Genomic DNA, 21,116 nt, shown 5'->3' with positions numbered 1-21,116 from the left:
CTCTAGAATAGCCACGATCCAACATTTATTGCTGATAACATTGTAAGATTCCAATATCAATTAATTAAAAGGCTCTTAAAAGTATTAACAATCGATAAGCTATCATACATTATATGTAATCAATTAAATTAAAGGAAATTAAATAAGCATTAAAGCAATTCTTTGTTCTGCTAATGCAGCGAAAAATACCGCTGATAAATAGCATAGCAAGTGATGGAAAATATTACAGCAATTTTATCCATCATAGGTTTACATTCGAGTAATTTCTACACACCTAATAGTACCAGTGGGGGATGGAGGATTAGATGAATCATAAGTGATATTACTTCCAGCTTTACTATGCTCTTTGCGCGTCGCTTGAGTTGTTCCTGCTTTATTGTTTTGTTGGCTGTCCTGGCTTTGAGATGCAGGTAAAGCAGCTGACTTAGTAGGTGATCCAGAGGATGAGTGACCATTGTTGCTCATTAAAGAAGTGAACACGACACGGATGTTGGTAGAGGGAAATCTCATAGAACAACTACTGATAAATGATAATTTTAATCAAGACTCTGGTTATTTTTAGCAGGATATAAAACAACCGCAACACAAAGTGTATCATATCTAACAACGCGTTTTTACTGTAAAGGATTTTAAGTTTGCACCTTCATTGATAATATTACTTTATATGCTAATCCTATTCGCACATTCTAAATAATGGAAAAGATACTCCAATAGATGTGTCAAAATTGATTAATATTGCTAGGTAATTGAACGCAGAAATACTTTGGTAATGATGCTAAGATAATTCGTACATTCATTGTCATTTTTAATATCATCTGATGACGCTCAAACATGGTTTCATAATTTAAAAGTACTTTACAATGAAGATTTCGCAGTATCCTCATTAGAAGATATTACATTATTACTGATTACCTACTGCACACTTACACTACTAACACTGCTACTATTTTACTTAGTGCCTACGCTAATCGCAGCTATTTCGTCAGTATGTAAAACGTAGAAACAGTGATATATTACTGCAAGAAATCCTTAGCAATATCGGATGATTGTATATATCAATTATTGTGTAAATTCTGCCATTACTCATTTCTTTTGGTAGCTGCAATGTGCATGCGATATGAGTCAATGTCGTGGACACTGGACATTGATTTTGTTTATTAGGGGCATACCGCAGAGGTGAAATAAATCCTCTAATTAAAAGTTAGAAATATTGGCTGTACGCACTTGAAGAAATGATGATCGACTCTATTTATTTATATAAAACTAAACTAAACAGCGAATACGTAATAACACCCTGATTATACGGCATACCAGTATATGTCGCACGTTTGCACGTTGTACTGTATGTTATAACTTCAATGCTTAACTATCGTCAGTAACTATAGCTGTTCATTACCTATTGTTATTGGCGAAATGTTACATAGAGTACATTGTATAAACTACTACATTAATGATTATTTTGGATTATTGCAAGGATCATAGCCGAAATTATCAGTAAACAACAAGACCATTTATTGCCACTTTTTACACGTACATGTATTGCCTTCATGACGGTCACTATCGTACAATGTTGAGGCTCTGTCTAATATAGTAACTGCCATTACCCACGTTATATACTGATACAATCAGCAGTGAAATCATGCTTCCCTATCGATATTAGGATTCTGTATCACTTTAGTGCAATTATTGACGCCATTTCCTCGTCTATATAATATAGCCCCACGGGGATAGCAACACATCTACCCCCAGGCAAGACTAGTAAAAAAGTACTGTATACTGTGCAGATTGGAGTTTCATTTAGGCATGCATGTGGAGAGATCCCGAGGTCTTATGAGCTTTTGACGTCACGATGATGCTCCATGTGATGTAATAGTTGCACCCGACGATGACAAGAACTGCTCCAGTTACAGATAATTCTACCGATCCTGGCTACTGAACTACAATTAGAGAATGCAGTATACTGCATACTGTACTCGGATAGTTGGGCTGAAAATTGAGTTCAAAACATGGACGATAAGAAATAATTCCCTCCTGTGAGTACTTTAGGGGGCCATTCTACATAGGCATAGTGAGTAAACGCTTGACGTATTTCCCTCATGTACCTTAACGTGTCTCTACATCTAGAGTCGAGAACTACAGTACAGTAGAGTACAGTATAGTAGGGTACTGTTCTGTTTCACTCTATGCGACCCATACTGTACAGTACCGAGCGATCCTACATCTCCAACACTATTACCGCAGGGTACTACAGTACATGATACAGTACTTTACAGTAAAATACTGTAGAGTGTAGAATTGTACGGTACTGTAGGCCAGAAAATGCCACGTAAAAATGTGCGTCAAATCTAGACTGATGGGTCGTCCAACAAGCCAATATTGACGTTATAGTATGGCATTCTAGGGCTGTTGTACTTCAAAAATATCGCATAACCACCACGCGGGTTCCTTTAACTACTAATCGTCTTCATATTTATTTTACCTACTGTATATATGATGGTTTATAACTATTTCCTGGCTACATCGGTTAAAACATTGAACGTCATTGACCTTATTACACTAGCAGAAATGATTCTACATACCGTAGAAGTGATCATGTTCTTGTATGGAGTAGAAACCACACCGTCAAATTAAAGTACAGTGTACGGAAACTTTAACACACGATCTGTTAACATAATATGAAAATACAAAATCGCCGCTGTCGGAAACAGGAACACGATAATAAATCTGTACTGAAGTAATGTACACTCGTTTTATCCCATAACTCCTCGTCACGACTTCATGCTGGAGAGTATTGTATATCATCAATGAGTCCCCTCCTTTCCTTGGTTTTTAGTAGTGAATAGTGTACGATAAATACAATGGTACAGTAGGGCATGTAAGCAGTAAAAGGCATTTCATCCCCAAACATACAGTACGGTATGTACAATGAATATGCCTTACATATACAATGTTAATATGTTAGTAGGATAACGTATGCTAGGGAGAGTATTGATGTGCCAAGTAAACATAAGGGGAACATCGAAATTCTATATCCAAGTTTCAAAGAAATGCAACGTGTATGCTCTGAAGTTTTTACTTTACTTGACAAATTCTAGCGGGTTGTAATCGGAAGGCTATTACTGTACAGTTGTACTACTGCACACTGCTCATCCAGTGGTAATGGTACCGTGAATACAATACAAGAATAATGTTGAGTGAATTATTCATCAACTACTGTACAATTAGACTATAAAGTGATTCAAATTAAAATTACTCAAAATTATCAAGCTGACATGATGGACAAGGTAACTGTAAAAATCATATTGCCATTTCCGTCTTGGCACATTCTAATTCTACAGGACAGTAGACGAATCTAAAGCATGCAAATGACCGTGGCGAATACCATGTTGTACTATTCAATGTACACTATTGTACAAGTTACCGTACCGACTAACCCAACAAGCATACGTGATCAGCATTCAATATTGTACTGTACTAACCTTTGAGGCAATTCTACCGGTGGTGCACCTCTTCTGTGAAAGATACCATCGATAAATATACCATTCTTGCCTTTACACAGTAAATAGAAGCCAGGCCATTCACATCGGATTTCTAAATGGCATCTTGAGATGAAACTAGAATTACCTAATGTTACGTCCACATCTCCCAATTTACTATTGCGACCAATTGTAGTTACAGATTTACGGATGTAATAATCAAATTCGCGTCCTTCCAATCGAGCAATTGGAGAATTATATTCAACTTCATTGCTTGAACGTTTCGGTGAACTATCTGGCGTTTTCAAGCTTAACAATGCCCATGCATCGCTAGCGGCATCACTAGTCACTATCTTGCTGTTATTATTACTGCCTCCACCGTCCGCCATTTCGATTTTAACCAAACTTCAGGGGTACGTCTTCAATGCAATTGTCCAGCGGTCAAGAGTAAAACGTGATATGGTGGGGCAAGTTGGATGTCGTGTGTGTTGAAGTGGTCGAAGTCTCCAAACTCGACGTTGTGAGCCGTGACGTGCTGGTTGTATGTACTGTACTGTATACTTTTACAGTACAAGTTTACAGTACGTTTTACAGTCTGTGCGAGTGGTAAGTACTGTACAGTACTTCATATGAATTGAAACTTGGCTCGGCATTGACAGAGCATCAGGAGTGCACCAGCAGCAGTTGACTACAGTACGCTGTACTGTACAGTACAATACAGTACAGTAGTTTCAGCAATGTTTTGTAAAAGAATCAAAAAAGTACTGTAAGTTACAGTACAATGTACACTGGACGGTCTAGTACAATATTGTGTACTGTACGTACAGTACAGTACTGGACTGGACTGATCTAAACAAAAGAAAGAAAACAAATACTGTACGATAAATAAAAAAAAATATATTATCAAAAAATAATATAATAATATTATAATAATAATAATAATAATAAAATGGTTCAGTTTATTCAATCTGTTTACAACCGTTGTGCTGTATACAGTAGTTTAATTTAAGCAGGGACTACAGTAGTCGGGACTTGTAATTAAGAGGGCTAACCCAGTATGGTTCCTAAAAAGAAATCAGCCCCACCATGCCACGAGCTAGTAGATGTCATTAATCATTACAAGTCCTTGTTTACAAGTTTAAACCTTCTTATCCTACCAGGGTCTACGGTAGATTGTACTAGATTAATCTTGAAAATTCACCGTCCATAAATATCGAATTTTTTTGTCATCTACAGTATTCTACCGTGCCAAACTGCATTACAGTGTAGCACTGTATCACTGTAGATCATCGTCTTAATAACGTCTTAAATACATGGTCACACTGCAATACTAATGGTGGTGATGGTGTTGTTATACGAGTATGCTGTGAAAGCAGACTGACCAACCATACGGTGCATCTATAATTCTAATTATCTATTACATGAACAGGTTTTCAACTTGTTAAGGTAACAGTAGCACTGAACTGGCCGTTTAGTAAAGCAGTAACAGCTGAGAGCTGATAATTGAACAAAAATAAAATCCATCGATGTACTACTGAATACAAGTTCAACAAGATGGCAATACAATACAGTACTGCAGTACAGGCCAAGGCAGATACTGGTTATACAGTACTGTATTGTGCACTGTGATTTGCAATACTACTGGTAACTGTTAAGCCTCACTGGAGGCCTGCAGCAATGTGCAAGCCGTAATGCTCATTGTGCGCTAATTAAACAGCGTAAACAGTAAACAAATACAGTATAGTAGTAAATTAAATTAGAATCATCTCCAAATTAACACTACTGTACTGAGGAAAAACGAATGGTTCAATTATTATACAGTATCGCTCCATAAACTGGCACTTATAAAATATATATAATCTTTTAATGTGAAGCAAAGTATAATGCAGTAGATCATTCACTAAGTGTAAAGTCTAAAAATGATACGTCAATGTTTTGCATCAACACAACCAGCTTGGTTAATCTTATTTACGAAATGTCAAATATTATTGATTTGTTATTTGTTTACCTTAGCCAAAGTACGTGCATTCTATTTGGGTAACGAACGCTCGATAATAAATGCATAACGGTAATGTAATGTGACTACTGCTCTGTCTAGTGTACGCAACTCCTGTCCATAATCCCATTAAAATCGAATTAATGAAATATGCCTAAATTTGTAATTGCGAAACCCGTAACGAGCTTCATAACGATCGCTCCAGTAGTTACAGGTGATACAGTGTACGCAAATGCATAATCCTTGTATGCAATTTTCCTACACGTGCCTTGAGGGGTGTTATGCAATACTCTACCGAAAAGCATTTACTGTAAATTGTTTCTTGGGTGTATTTCGTAAATTCTCTTTAAATTCATTGTAGATTCCTCAAGATGTTATTGTAAAGTTTGTACATATCTTGAATAATTCACAAATATTTCATTACTAGGAATGGAATGATAAAATTGGCTTACTCTTGTGGTTACTAACTTTACCATTGCTACTACCAGAAAGAATATCAACTTACTCTCTTATAGCACAGTATATACCTATTTCAAAATGATGAAGCCCTACACCAGTGCTTTATTCTGCATTAGCAACAGCGATTGAAATTTTGATACATTTCAACTATTAATCGCAAAGCAAATTATTTGACTTATGTACGTGTTTTATCTGAACGAATGGGAAGTTAACACTTCCACAGTTAGTTTGCATAAAAGTATGGAAATACCTAAACAAAAGAGGACAATCACCAGTAATGAATGTATCATTATAAAAGTCTGCTTACGTAATCAAAATAACTTCTCGTCAAATAATTATAATATACATTTTAATTGGTTAAGAAACTTATAGTCGCGAGTAAGCGCTGCAGTAATATCAATCATGTTATAATTAAAAATAGTCATACACATTTTTACTAACTACGATAGCTACATAGAGCTGCACTTGTGACTTTAATTACTAAATTCATAATACTGTACTTACTGATTCAACTAGGAAAAAATACAGTGTAAAAGTCATCAAGGACAATGTTATGTTATATACGTACACTACTTCGTGAGACCCCAACATCAATTGACTCACATCATACTACTGTACCATTATAAACAATTTACGGTAGTTTGGGTTATAACGTACACCACATTTCAAAAATGCAAATTATTTTGTTATAATTTCTGATAATGATAGCAAAAGGTCTATAGGGCTGCTATACCCTTGCTTATATTAACAGCCTTAGTAAAAACAAACAAAAACTAGGAAGAGAATTAATCTTAGATAATTTATAAATGTATTTCATATAAAAATAAGCAAGATCTAGGAATCACCGTCTTGCACAAGTTGAAGTTGATTGCGACGATAATGCTCATAGTAAACTTCAGCAGTTGTATCTATCAAATCATGTAAGTGAGTCCTATCAAAATAAACCAAAAGTTTTTATTAATAGTAGTTATAATTAGTAAGTAAATGATGACAATTTTGCCATCCCACTACGCCTTAAAATAACGTTTGATCAGTAGATTGTAATGGAAATAGTAGAGCATTATCCTCAAATATTGACATTATAATACGTTAGCAATACCTGAGAAGCATATCACGAAATTGAGGAAATTCATTATGACTTGGATTTTCAACTGTAAGAGAAATGAACCAAAAGCACTCGAATCAGATCTCATTAATCCTCTATAGTTAATCCATACCAGTAACTGATGACATTGTTACCTTCAATAGTGCCCCATCTAGTTTTCCTAGCTAAGACTGGTGTTCCTTTAATGGACATAAATTGATCACTACCAACCACAGCAAATGGTAGTTGATTCTATGGTATAAAAAAGAATGATTACAATGCAAACGCAAATTGGATTCCAACTAACGAAGAAAAAAGTAACATGAAAATCCTTCCATATTGACTTGATTAAACACTGAATTTAGCAAAATTATACCTTAATGGCCTTATTTTTCTGGAATTCATCTTCTTCAAGGCCTTTATGAAGCATTGGATACAGTTTAGAAATGCCATTTCTCTCAAAGTCATTACGAATCTATATTAGATGATAACACCAGCATAGGTTATCCGATTTGTACTCTACACTGGATGAGACTTTTTACCAACTTCTTCATGATTGCACATAGTGATACAAACCCTATTTTTAAACGCCTGTCTTTCTTCCAAGGTCAAGCTATCGGCTTTAGCGATAACTGGAATCACGTTTACAACTTTTACCAATCGCTTTAAACATTCAACATCAATAGCTCTAAGGCTGAAATTTTGGTACATAGCAAATATTGCTGTCAGATTATTTATTGTTGTATCTCAACTATGTTCTACGCTTACAACGTAATATTGTATACCTATGTCCAGTTGGAGCAATAAAATAGATTACACAGTGAATTCTTGTGTCTGGAATTCGAGGTTTACGTTCAATACGTCTCTCTTCACTTAGGTAATGCTGATACTGATCATTAATGTACTTTATAATCGGCTCCCAGCTATGGACGTAAAGTTCGTAAATAGATTACTATTAAGTGATAAAGACTTCTGTAAATTACTTTAAAAGCCTATATAGATGTCTTACCATTTAACATTGTTAACGTGATCTCCAAAACCTGGAGTATCCGTTATGCTTAGTTTTAGACGAATGTTCTTCTCTTCAATTACTATTAAGAAGTAGAATTATACAACTGAGCATCAAGTATCCTATCAACAGCTATGGATACTATGAAAAACTACCGTGAGAAATAGTCTTAATTTCTACAGTTGGCGGAATTATTGGCTCTTGACTAGTATCTGATGCCATCCATCGATTCACTTTGCTCTTGAACAATGTGTTCATCATAGTGGATTTACCCAAGCCAGAAGAACCTAGAAACAAAGATCCGATCATACCAGTCAATCTACATTGCACAATTTATTCAGAAGGAAAAGATACCGACCTACTATCATAATATTGAATGTTAATCCAAAACGAAGCAATTTCTGCTTGACTTGATCCTGAATACTATCCAGTCCAATAGGCCTTTCAGGTGCCGTCTTTAGGACTCCCCAGCGCGTTGTCTCAAACATTAAATGTTTCACAACCACTATAAAATTTTCATACGATAAACCACCTAATGGAAAGAAGAAGTAAATTTTAATTCCTATTGATTCTGTGCTTGACTTAACTTGACACTGTTTAATAATTTAGTTGTAAAACAAGCGCTAAATATTTTAAAATCTCTTGACCATTTTCAGAAAGGTTTTTGCTTAGGTCCTTCGCATAACCAATTAAAGTGCCATTTAGAGGTGGGCCAAAAACTTCCTTGATTAAATCCGTAATTTTTTCCGGAGGAACGGCACCTTTTTTGCCTTCATCTCGCTTATCGAAGGCAATGTGCAGATCTAAATTTAATTGATGTACAATAAGATATGATTGCCTGGAGAATACTAATTAGTGTCTAGTCGATATCACATTTCGTTTATACATTTCAGGGTATTCATGTATTCTTATGGAATTGAAAGCACAACATGATCGCGTTTACGATGTTACTGAGACCATTTAGCGAAACATTTATGACTTATAATAAAGACAGAAATTATCTCAGCAGAAAGAAAGTTCCTCTAAAAAGTACTGCTGCAATAGTAATAGGATCATTAGGAAACTATTTTGTATCCTAATTTACGTTCAGTAAGTGAATAAGAAATGATTGCAAAATTGAACGATCATCTTGACTGCTAATATCAAAGAAATGATCCTATAATTATTAACCATTTTATATTCAAAGTATTACAAAACTATTCGCCTTCTGTTTACTACCAGTACTATAGACACTAATCTAGCTTTGCCAGTAAAAAGCCCAGCATTGCGAATTACAAAATCTGAATTACGTCCGTATTTGAAGGAAGCGACAACAATATCATCAATTAAACATACTAATGTAGCAGGCAATACGCGGTATTAATTATGAAGAAGAACGTCTAAATATTATACTTACTTTTAATCTGATCGTTTGTTAGGATACTTTCTACCGGAAACTAAATTAAATAAGCAAACCAAAAATAATTGATTAGATTTATATTGTACATACGTGCATACTGTACGTTCTCAAAGTCAAATGGTAAGCGGACGAAAGAGTTTCTGTCGCATGATGCATGTACTACAATTCATCTTTTACACTGCTGCAGTTCAAACTTGATAAGGCTGTAATTAGAGCTACACTAGGATATTACAGACTATTTGTGGTATAATTCGTCTTCTCAATACACTAGGGTCCTAATGGAATTTAATTAATTATTATTATTAGTGTCTTCAACACCAGAAGCCCTCGGTAACTCTGACTTTTGTTTTATTGTATATCAGTGACAAAGGATTCTACCAATCAATTTGGCAAGCGTTAGCATTAATCAACAGTGTGTATACGTTGGAAAGGTATGCAGTTATAGACAATTTTTCTCATTGGTCGTCCATGATCGCAGCTTTGACGGCTAATTCATTAAGATGGTATGTTACTATACGCGCATCATTGATGTACATGTGTATTATGTCCATTTATACTCGTAGTTGGCTACCACCAATTCATTTAATGGAGTTGCGAGTCAGAAATTTCATAATGAAGCTTTGCTTGTGATGATTACTCAAGGCATCTTTTCACAGAAATAAGCCAAAGTAAGAGAACTCTTTGCAGATTGAACGATATTGTGTTGCCAGAAAAGAGGCATTAATACTTGATTGAATAAATAGTCATGCCATCAGTTGTACGTATCGGATATCTTTTATCGCCGTCCTAATTAACGTGCAGTTTATGTATTCTGCCCCCGATCATTACCGGCTAGATACTATGCAACCGATCACAACATTGAATTCTGCAAGCAGATGTATTGCTATCAGTTTCAATACTATTAATAAATGATGAAAAGGATTACTTTCATAGCATTGCGAGATCGTTGTATTCATCCTTATCATGTTGGTATTCTACTACTTCATTAACGCCCGAATTTTAGCGTACTAATATTGGATTAATTATTTCAATTTGAAAGGACTTGTAGACAGTACATTGAATTGTGCAAACTTGACTGAACAAGTATTTGAGTCTAGTTTTAATCTGCCATTTCTTGCTTGCTTTAAAAAGAGATGTTGCAATTAACAAGCTATCAACTATAAAAGTGTAGAAACAACTCTCTATCATGGAGTTGATTGGAGGTTAGTGATCGATGATGTCCTGATGGTGTTTTCGACTGAAATACGCTAGTCACGATCGTTGTGGATCGATGCGGAAAAGATCTATCGCCATGGGGTTCAATGACGCCTTCTCCAAGCTATCTATGGACCAACACAGTGTATCAAACTGTCGTAACTTGGCAATGGATAAGCGGAAGAATCGCCTGGCATAGCAAGCATCCTCAGCCCTAACAAGCCAATTGATCCATTCCATGCATGATTAATCCCAAGATGATAACGAGTAGACCCAAGACGACGCTATCGATTGTCAAGTTACAGTATTGAGCGAAGAGCAGTCTACACATGATTTCATAACTACCCCCAGCCCATTTCATTCTTAAATATGGTTGAATGGATGATACCTGTCGATCTGTTGCTTACCTCACTCATTGCGATTTCCTCAATCGATGTCGATGTCTACAGCAAGCTCTACAAGTAGTAAGATGCTTCGATGCAGCCTTGGGTTGGCCTTCCTTTTGGCTTTGACTATTTCAAGCTGACGACGAAATTGCTTGCACTGATTGCCCGACACATTGGTATAGCTGGTGTGAAAGTACTGCAAGTGGATACGGTATCGCTGTACCGTACCGTATCGTACCGTACCGTACCGTACCGTATCGTCGATGGGATTTTTAAGGCGGGCAAGATGGTATTGGAACATCGGATGCCGATACTGTACAGTACAGTACAATACAGTACTACGTAAAGTGCTTCACCAAATGGTGAAATCAGGGTAAAACCAACCAGGGTTAAACCAACCAGGGTTAAACCAACCATGGTCAAACCAACCAGGGTTAAACCAACCAGGGTTAAACCAACCAGGGTTAAACCAACCATGGTCAAACCAACCAGGGTAAAACCAACCAGGGTCAAGCCATAGTAAAACTTCCACTCTGTCAGCGATCAGCCCTAGTTGTCCATACTGTACATGGTGAGATGGAGGCAAAGTGGAATCCCTGCTGTGCTATAGCGGCTATGAGGCTATGACTCATACATACTGGAGAGTGGACAATGAGTGTTCAGTACAGTAGTATGGAATCGTTGTACAGTATAGGCTAAGCAGCACATGCCAACGCCAATCCTTCGACTGTACACTGTGTGTGTCAAATTGGCATCCTGTCAGCTAGCTCTGAACTTCCTTGCACCACTGTCGTTTCCTGTTTACAACGCAGGTCCCGCATGACTTTAGTCATCAGCTAAATGATTGAATAACTAGACCATCCTCTACCTTACCCTGCTGTAGTTTGGATTCAAATTGCAAGGGGACACTGTCTAAGTTAACTGTATGATTCGATGACTAGACCATCCTACCTAACTCTAATGATTTGGATTGAAATGGCAAAGGGACACTGTCTAGGTTAACTCGACGGTATGATTAGATGACTCGACCATCCTACCTAACCCTGCTATAATTTGGATTGAAACTGCAAAAGGATACTGTCTAGGTTAACTCTATCATTAGATAACTAGTCTAGGTGAACTGTAGGATTCGATAACTACACCATCCTACCGTACCCAGCTATAATTTGGATTGAAATTGCAAAGGGACACTGTCTAGGTTAACTGGATGATTAGACCATCCCACCTAACCCTGCTATAATTTGGATTGAAATTGCAAAAGGATACTGTCTAGGTTAACTCTATCATTAGATAACTAGTCTAGGTGAACTATAGGATTCGATAACTACACCATCCTACCGTACCCAGCTATAATTTGGATTGAAATTGCAAAGGGACACTGTCTAGGTTAACTGGATGATTAGACCATCCCACCTAACCCTGCTATAATTTGGATTGAAATTGCAAAAGGATACTGTCTAGGTTAACTCTATCATTAGATAACTAGTCTAGGTGAACTATAGGATTCGATAACTACACCATCCTACCGTACCCAGCTATAACTTGGCAAACTCTATGCAATCAATCTGATGTGATAAATAAAAATGGATTACGCATTGAAAATGATTTCATTTGTAAATACTGTACAACAAAATCATTCAACCCTCTACGGAGGAGTCAAGACGATGAATCCAAGCTTCTTCACAACTCGTCTTCCTATGTACAATTAGGCATGGACTACCATGTCATGATCATATACATCACTAAACCAATACTGTAGAATAAATTTTATTATCGTACAGTCAATCTGTAGTCACCACGTAGTCCTACTGTTGATGTTTCTACTCCCATCTTGAACTCTTCCAAATAATTATTATTACTATAAAGTGCTCCATTTGAAACAATTCTTCCCGGTAAATGACTACACTACTGGCCTTCAAGCGGTCTTCATGAATATCTATCATTGAAACCATTTAAAATATCCAATCTTATAGACTATATTATAGACATATGTGCTTCTGTATATTATAAAACATATATAAAGAGAGAGGAAATGGAGAACAGAACCTTTCCCATCAATTAAAACAAAAAGCTGAAAGCAATCAATATGCCATAATCAATAAAATGCTATATCAATGCGTCCATAATACCTTCTATAAATCAAAATACTGCATTATAATATGAGTATTTACAATAATTAATAAATGTCAGATGAAATACAGCAGTTGCATACAAATTTTTCAACGTCAATATTAGTTTCTGACGCCACTTCTATATTTCATCGAACTTTCTTCCTTAGCGAACTCTTCATCTTTATCCAATAATCGATCGATATTATATTGGCTAGCAAGGTCTTCATTGGCTTGAACATAAGTCTAATTAGATCAATTAGGAAATAAAGTAAGACAGAGCGATACAGTTAGCAATGGATCATCATTGAAGCATAGTTCAACTTGCTAACCAAGCTATCGCTCATAAACTAATCCAATGTAAAGACAAACCTTTAGTGCTTGTGACTTGGTCATATTGCCTTCTTTTATCTGTCTGGCAAGAGAACTTTGAGGATGCAATAAACAATATAGGCCTATTAAATCGCAAGCATCCGATATCCTACATTTTGTGTACCATCAAGGAATTAGAATAAATTAGCAAGAATTGGATAGTTCAATATTCCTGCTACTAGGATAGCATAAAGAGGCAATTACTACGAAAGGATTACTACTGGTCAAAAAAAAGTAAACAAGCACAAATTGTTCACTGGAAAATGCCAATTTCAACATGTGCATACAATTTTCGCGTAAGCATATCAGAGAGTAACCCATGGAAACGATTCCTCTTAACAAGATGATACGCCATTCCGCCAAAATGACGGGTAGATCGTAGTAGGTCATAATTTTTATGATCATCTAGATTTTCATAAGTTTTTTGATGAACCTAAAATGCATATGAGAAAATTTAGAGCTACTGGCGATCACGATAAAAATGAGTTGGTCTACAATCCCATTTCAAGATAAAAAAATCGCGTTTACCTGGATATACATAGAAGAATCAGGCTCAAACTGAAGTACGGCTAAATCGAGGAGATCAGCATGACGTAATTGGCTGAAGCTATTCTAAAATAGAATTATTATTTCAAAAACATTGAACGATCTTTTCAATCTTAAGACCTACACCTATCAAATCAAATGCCACCATAGCACCATGGTATGGATTACATGCTAGCGTGATCTAGTGTATGTATGTTAACTTTAGCATAAATTGAGTACTTCTAAATTTTTTCCTTGAAACATAAGAGGCACTTTCAACTGTCTGCCTAACTTGGGGTAATAAATTTGGTTCATTTTATCTCTTTCGTCCCAGGTAGCATATCTCAAGGCGCCATTTGGTTCCCGTACAACAACACGACGATCCTGAAAGAATAATGCACGTAGCTATTACCTATTTGAACTACAGGCCGGTAGCTGCAATGCATCAATCAAGTCGAGATTACAGTAGTAGTAGTAGTAGTAGTAGTAGAAATCAGTCGGAAATACGTATACTGTATAATGGTATCATTTGGGTAAATTCTAATCCACTAACCCGATCAGTTGCAGATAAGCTAATATCAGTAAATATGTAATTGGCATTATCTTCATCGTAGCCTACAAACTCCTTATCAATGGTGATTACTCTGCTAATGCCTCGTTCTCTTTGAACCATCTGAGGTGGCATAGCCAATAATTGTTTGGCTTCTTGAATTGCTTTTGCTTCCGCCTAATGGTTGAAAGATTGAAGCTACGTTAGTCATTGTAAACTGTCATCCAAAGTAGTTAGGAAATTATCAATGAAAATTTTAAAAGTTGTATTTGTTTGATTCAAGTTGTATCCTCTTGCACGCACCGCTTTAAACTCTACATCTGACATTAGCTTATAAGTAGGTAACTTGGGTTGTTCTTGAGGTCTACTATGAAAAATCTTGACTAAATCTACACCAGTTATTTTCGATAAAATTTGCTGGACAGTGGGATCATTAAATCGAGGTACATCTGCATCATCTTTGTCCATTGGGGTTGCCCGCTTGGTATTTCGATGACTCTCCTTTTGCTTTCCATCGGAAGGGCGATCAGTACTTGAACATAAAGCATAATTGGTATTCTTGGAAATGGGTACAGGTAGGCGGCGATATAAAATATTCCTTGCTCTTGAAATCCAAGCGAAGGCCATTACTCTTGCTATTGAATGGACGAGGGTATCAAGATGAATAATTCTTCCAAATACGGTACAGGAATCAAGACAATCTCTTGGATAATTTGGGGTATAATTAGCCTAAAGAAATTGCCCCAAGCCACAAGAGCTACGTACTGTATTGCCGAGTATGCACAAGGTGTTATGATGCTGTTTCTAGCCAAGTGGAAACTTTACCAATCGCTTAATGCAATGGCCACCGAATGTGCAAAGCTGCTCCAGCTGGATTTGAATCTGTCGACCCTTGTCAGCGTGTGATAGCTGCACGTTGCAATTGCGTACAGTAGAGTATATTCAATCTAATTTGCTTACAGTACTGCATACTGTAGCGCTCGTCTGATCTGTACTGTACAGTACTGTACTGTACATTGTAAAATCGTACTGTACGGTACAGTCGGTACTGTACTGTTGGCAGTTGTTCGAATGATCGTAATCGGGCATCGGATGGATGGACTTTTCATACCAGATGAGGGCGAAAAGCCGAAAAGTGATTTGTATTGATGTTCGAATGATCGTAATCAGGCATCGGATGGACGGACCTTTCATACCAGATGAGGGCGAAAAGTGATCTGTACTGTACAGTACGTACTGGTTGTTCAAATGATCGTAATCAGGCATCGGATGGATGGACTTTTCATACCAGATGAGTCCGAAAATGGGGAAAACTAGTTCGTTACACAGTATGGATCTTGCTTGTCTCTTCTCGAAATCACTCGTATGAAGTTGAATGACATGGATGATCTAAGGTGACTACTTCCAAGCGGAGTTTAGTCACAGGCAATGGAATACAATATATAATATTACCTAATATAGAACAAAAAACCAATCCATTCACTACTGTAATCGACTGTCTGTATTCGAATGTGGCCAAATGTCTGCCTGTCTGTCGGCTCAGATAACGGCTGGAGCCTACAGTACAAGGAGACGCGTGAGTCCAGATAGTACTGTACAGTACTCTACAGTACTCTACAGTACGGTACTGTACAGTGTACAGTACTGTATTCCATAGTGTGCTGTACTACTGTATATAGTACTGTACACTGTACAGTATACCACAGTACAGTACAGTACTACCTTATGTTTATACGGTACTGGACGGTACAGCACAGTACAAGGAGTCCAACGTTTCTCTGCCGCAACGGAGGAAGGTAAGCGCCATCTTGATCTCCATTTTCATCCAAATTGATATCTATTACTAAGAATGAGAGCTATAATCTAAATCGAAAGTATCTACACTACCGTATTCAACTTTAGATAGCCACAAAAATAAAGTAAAGATGTTTTTCATCCCTGCATTAGCAGTGATGTCGTAGTTGAGTTTGAGCATGTTCCAAATTTTCTTCCTTCCTTAGCCACAATATTCACTATCCATCATGTGAATTTTGCCTTAAAATTATAAACAGCCAGCCTTTAGGCATCGCCTTCATTGTGCTACGTAGATAGCTCATGTTCATCCATTTTCATTTCCAATGTCTAGATTTTTTCTGCCAAAGATTAATCTCCGCTATCGATTAGTGGATAGTCGCATGGATAAATTTCAGAGAGAATTTAAGAGAGTACCGAGTATCGAGGAAATCGATAGAAGCGATCCGGTAGCTTGGTATAGAGCTCGTAATCAGTATGTCAGAGATAGATGGATCGATCGAGAAGAGATCCGAGTCTTAAGAGAGCGTATGAGCGAATGTACCAGGCGTCAAGGAGTCAATGCAAAGAAAAATTGTAGGCAAGAGATGGTCGATTATATGGAAGCTCTCACTGCATACAAAGAGAAACGTAAGCTACCCACCAATTTGCTAGCAATAGTTTACCTTATTGATAGGAGATGGTACTCAATCTTTTATAACAGAGTATTTACTTGAACTCGTTATGGTCCAACTCACTGATGATGTTATCTATTCTATGCTAATAGAATTTAGCCCTAGAAACCCAAGATGGGGAACGCTACCGGCAGGATACGAAATCAACATCGACTAAAATCCAACGCTTTTAGTGTAAAGATGATTGAATATACTTTTGCGCCTTTATAAATCTTTCATAGTCAAGATACAATCATACGAGAAACACAATATGAATTTGAAATATGGCCTAATGGTGCAGTATACTATTATCATCCATTTTAGCGTATGATCGAACGAAAAATAGACCACTGTTGAATGTTTAATATCAACTCATTTACTCTAATGGCAGTCAACATCGCTGACGTGGTACATTTCTTTCACGATGTAAAAGTTATCTTGTAAGCAATTGACGATTTACATCTTTAGAATACAATTGTATAATATCTGGTAGATGATGTTATCAAATATCTTCGCTTGCCAGGCCTTCTTAACTAAATAGTTGCTGAATGATGAAACAATAGTGCTGCATGTACAGTACTTCTATACATTAACATCTAGCTTAACGACACTTTTCCGAATGTCATAACTTGACTGTTGTAGCACCGATATCCTTAACTTGTTCATGCCAAGGATAACAGCGGTATTGATTTGCTTTGCAAAATTATGGTATCTTGCTTATTTCATTGTAATAAAAAAAATTGAAACACTTGTAATCATGTAATGTTGCAGTTTATCAATTTTTTTATTGTACCACGAGGTCTAATTACTGTTTAATTATGATTTCTATCCATAATTAATCTATATATGCCTGATTGATATTTTTAAGGTGAAAAGTTAAATGAGATGGAAAAATAGTTATTTACCACGAGTGGATGCTGATCTGCGCTTGTGGAGTAGCTTTGTTATTGTTCATTCTTTCTACCACTAATTTTGACCAGGAATTACTTCTTATGGCAATAATCATTCTTATTAACAACTAACCGTAAAGGATTTAATTGGCTTTAAAAAAAAAGTCAGTTAACCGTTCACATTGTTCTTTAATAATATCAAAAACATATTAGAAAGAGTGAATAGTACAGAAGGAGTACTTTCATTCTTACCAAAGATAAGGTTGATTCGCATTCCACTCCATGGTTTAAATGCTCGTGAAAATTGTTATATCCAGTAATACTGAAACAAATGAATACTTACATATCTAAGCACTTCCTTGCTTATTATCTAAGAAAACCCTTATCCGGAGTCATTTCCATACTGAGCTACCGAAACGACTCAGAATAAGCCAAGAGGTAATAGTTACTATCATTCTAGCAATCTTGACTACTTCTTACGATTGAACTAATCCTCTAAATATTATTCATTCTGTCATAATTAAAAAAATTTACTCAATCAAGTCGTATTCTAAGGTATTGCACACGTAAATCAATCACCGTTTATCCCATCATATCCAGTAATGGCTAAATTGATAAATATAATTGTCACAGTATTAAATTACCCTAAGTAGTTCTTATGTGTGCATATGTAGATTTAGTCTATATTAATCGTGGATCTGGATTGATTTAAAAATGGATAAAATAGAAAGACCAGGTGTATATATAAGAAATATTCTCCAATTTTATTGAAGCAATTATTTGAATAAGCTTAAGTAACTATAACTGAAATGAATGAATTTATTTTACGTTAAAACTTTTTAAAAGTGTATCTTCCCATGCAAGGTATTTATTAGGCGTTCGAGTCAAATTTCATAATCGATAGACGTGATTGCCTTCATAAGTTTTATTCTTAATTCTTCATCATAATGCAACAAACTATTGTGAAGAAACTATCGAAATATGTAAAGCAAAATCAACTTAAAAATAAACAGTGATCAAAAATGGCCTTCTATCGTTATACAAGCCATCAATTTGAAATAATATCCAAATTCTTTTGACTAAAAAACCAGTAAATGAGTGATATCGAATTGATGATTTAACATTATGCTTAATGTTATATGATACGTATTGCAGAGAAGTCGAAAGCTAAATATTGTACTTCTAATGCCTCACTAACACAATATGACGGCACATAATAGCATTGATCAAACTGGATATATTTAGAAATGAAGGTAATCGAATTACGTCAGATGATAATCAAATCGTTATTTTTTTGCAAATTATTTTCACAACATGTATTATAATCATAATAAGCAATAAATCCATCAATATTGAAATTTATAGCTAGCAGGTGCGTAGTATTATTGAGGTGATAAAATCTCCAAGTATTACCTTAAATTTATCAATACGAAATCAATATTAGTATCGTGCAATAACTGACTACAACATTACATAGCATACAATGTGGCAAAATTATCAATTAACTTTTCTAGAATTGAAATTATTCGTACACAGCTATAACATGACAGTGGCATAATCATCGTGCTTTATTCAAATTTTTTAACTGCCTTACTCATGTACATATATAAATATTACCATAATAACTTAGACGATGTAGTGATGTATAATAAATATATATATGTCATACCGTGCCTATATGTTTGACTATATTATGGTTTTTATATATTTTATCTTGAATATGATTATTAATAAAAGAGACAGAATTAGATATGATTCTTACGCTATTGAAACGACTACATAAAAATTGCAATAATGCAGAAGAGCATAATTAGCAATATTGCTATTCTATTAATTTTAGAATTAAATAAAGAAATTCAGATGAGATGCTTTATTTAGTTCTATTGCAAGCTTGAATGTACTTGGTGTATAACTTCCGATAGAATGCGTATAGTTTATAGCTACAACCAATTTAAAAACATTACTATTATGAGGTGAATGATAGTCCAATTGTACCAATTAAGTTGGGTATATCTCTAAATAGGAAATTGTTGACCTATTCGACAGATGTTTTTTACGATATGATACAACTTTGACTGATCATTTTACGCTTATTTGACATCATACGATTTCGTCGTGTTGAGGCTGTACTGTCCATGACAGTAACTGATTTAACTTTATTGAATTTTTTCCTTCTTGTATTACTATCCCATGATGATGTTGATGGCTTTAAATGCTCTAATGAAATACGACACGGTAGCGGTATCTGTGTTAAGATATTAAAAAAGACACTGTAAACATTTTGATCATTTTTAGCTGATATTTCCATATGATCGCAACCCCAATTTGCTGCAGTTAAATTAGCTGATGATTGAGCAACTTGTCGATCTACTTCCAAATCGCTTTTATTACCAACAATTAAAATTTTATAATCTTTACCGCTTTTTTCCTCCAAAATTTGTTGATATATCACTTCTAGCATTGTAAATGATGCTAAATCATCAATAGAATAGACTAAGGCAAATGCATCACCATGCATTATAGACCATTTACGCATTGCCGGGAATTCATTTTTACCAGTGGTATCGATAACATGCAATTTTAATGTAAAATCGTTTACCATAATTTCTTTACGATGGCTATCTTGTAGAGTTGGCTGATAGTTATCGTTCAATTTATCGTAAAAAAATCGTGATACCAACGATGTTTTGCCTACACCGGCTGATCCTAAAACAACTAGGCAATATTCGGCTGCATTACAACATGGCGATGTCATTTTGGTATGATAAGATGTTGATTTGGGAAATTTAATCGACATGATGGCGAGATTGTGATTCAATTTTAATCTTTTACTAATAAGCTAAGTCGATACGTTTTGACTAGCTTTTGTTTATAGGTCAAGATGATAGTTATAAAGTACCCTTTCTCTTTCAATTTGTTTTTATCAACTGAAATGTCCAACTTTAGCTTTCGCCCACGGATATTTATGTCGAAAATGGCAGCCACCGCCTCCTTGTCCTATTATATCGAATGAATAAAAAAATCGATTTGGATTTGGTATTCTTTTCCTTGAAGAGTGATATTTAATCCTTATTTAAAACAATAACATTAGCTTAGATTGTAAAAGAATATTGAATGAAAAACCCATCCGGCTAAAAATTGAAAGTTAAACTGATAGATTACAGAATACTCAGAATGATGATATGGTAAAGTAGTAGTTTAAATGATACCGTCCGTAGTAATAA

General features: G+C 35.6%; 5 protein-coding genes across 5 annotated transcripts; 1 reads left to right on the top strand and 4 right to left on the bottom strand.

Moving 5' to 3' along the window:
• Positions 1 to 56: 56 nt before the first annotated feature.
• On the bottom strand, positions 57 to 3,865 carry TRIADDRAFT_53967 (uncharacterized protein; the record flags this gene model as incomplete). Its single annotated transcript, XM_002109654.1, has 3 exons — positions 57 to 99; positions 275 to 520; positions 3,480 to 3,865. The coding sequence occupies 3 exons, from the start codon at positions 3,863 to 3,865 to the stop codon at positions 57 to 59; spliced, it is 675 nt and encodes a 224-aa protein (XP_002109690.1).
• Positions 3,866 to 6,765: 2,900 nt separating this feature from the next.
• TRIADDRAFT_21019 (uncharacterized protein) lies at positions 6,766 to 8,512 on the bottom strand (the record flags this gene model as incomplete). The annotated part of the gene is made up of 9 exons (XM_002109653.1): positions 6,766 to 6,862; positions 7,031 to 7,082; positions 7,171 to 7,267; positions 7,392 to 7,490; positions 7,592 to 7,709; positions 7,801 to 7,938; positions 8,025 to 8,106; positions 8,180 to 8,311; positions 8,383 to 8,512. The coding sequence occupies 9 exons, from the start codon at positions 8,510 to 8,512 to the stop codon at positions 6,766 to 6,768; spliced, it is 945 nt and encodes a 314-aa protein (XP_002109689.1).
• A 5,001-nt stretch (positions 8,513 to 13,513) lies between these two features.
• On the bottom strand, positions 13,514 to 15,002 carry TRIADDRAFT_15952 (uncharacterized protein; the record flags this gene model as incomplete). Its single annotated transcript, XM_002109652.1, has 6 exons — positions 13,514 to 13,592; positions 13,771 to 13,916; positions 14,012 to 14,095; positions 14,249 to 14,392; positions 14,562 to 14,735; positions 14,862 to 15,002. Coding segments are annotated over 6 exons (768 nt in total), but the record flags the coding sequence as incomplete, so codon positions are not given.
• Positions 15,003 to 16,732: 1,730 nt separating this feature from the next.
• On the top strand, positions 16,733 to 17,180 carry TRIADDRAFT_53964 (uncharacterized protein; the record flags this gene model as incomplete). Its single annotated transcript, XM_002110171.1, has 2 exons — positions 16,733 to 16,979; positions 17,053 to 17,180. The coding sequence occupies 2 exons, from the start codon at positions 16,733 to 16,735 to the stop codon at positions 17,178 to 17,180; spliced, it is 375 nt and encodes a 124-aa protein (XP_002110207.1).
• A 2,765-nt stretch (positions 17,181 to 19,945) lies between these two features.
• TRIADDRAFT_21058 (uncharacterized protein) lies at positions 19,946 to 20,647 on the bottom strand (the record flags this gene model as incomplete). The annotated part of the gene is made up of 1 exon (XM_002109651.1): positions 19,946 to 20,647. One exon carries the CDS (start codon positions 20,645 to 20,647, stop codon positions 19,946 to 19,948), a length of 702 nt encoding a protein of 233 aa, XP_002109687.1.
• Between the last annotated feature and the right edge of the window lie 469 nt (positions 20,648 to 21,116).

The sequence above is a fragment of the Trichoplax adhaerens genome, genomic scaffold (assembly GCF_000150275.1).
Source record: "Trichoplax adhaerens TRIADscaffold_2 genomic scaffold, whole genome shotgun sequence".
Classification (NCBI taxonomy): Eukaryota; Metazoa; Placozoa; class Uniplacotomia; order Trichoplacea; family Trichoplacidae; genus Trichoplax; species Trichoplax adhaerens.
This window is presented reverse-complemented; position numbering and strand designations above follow the sequence as displayed.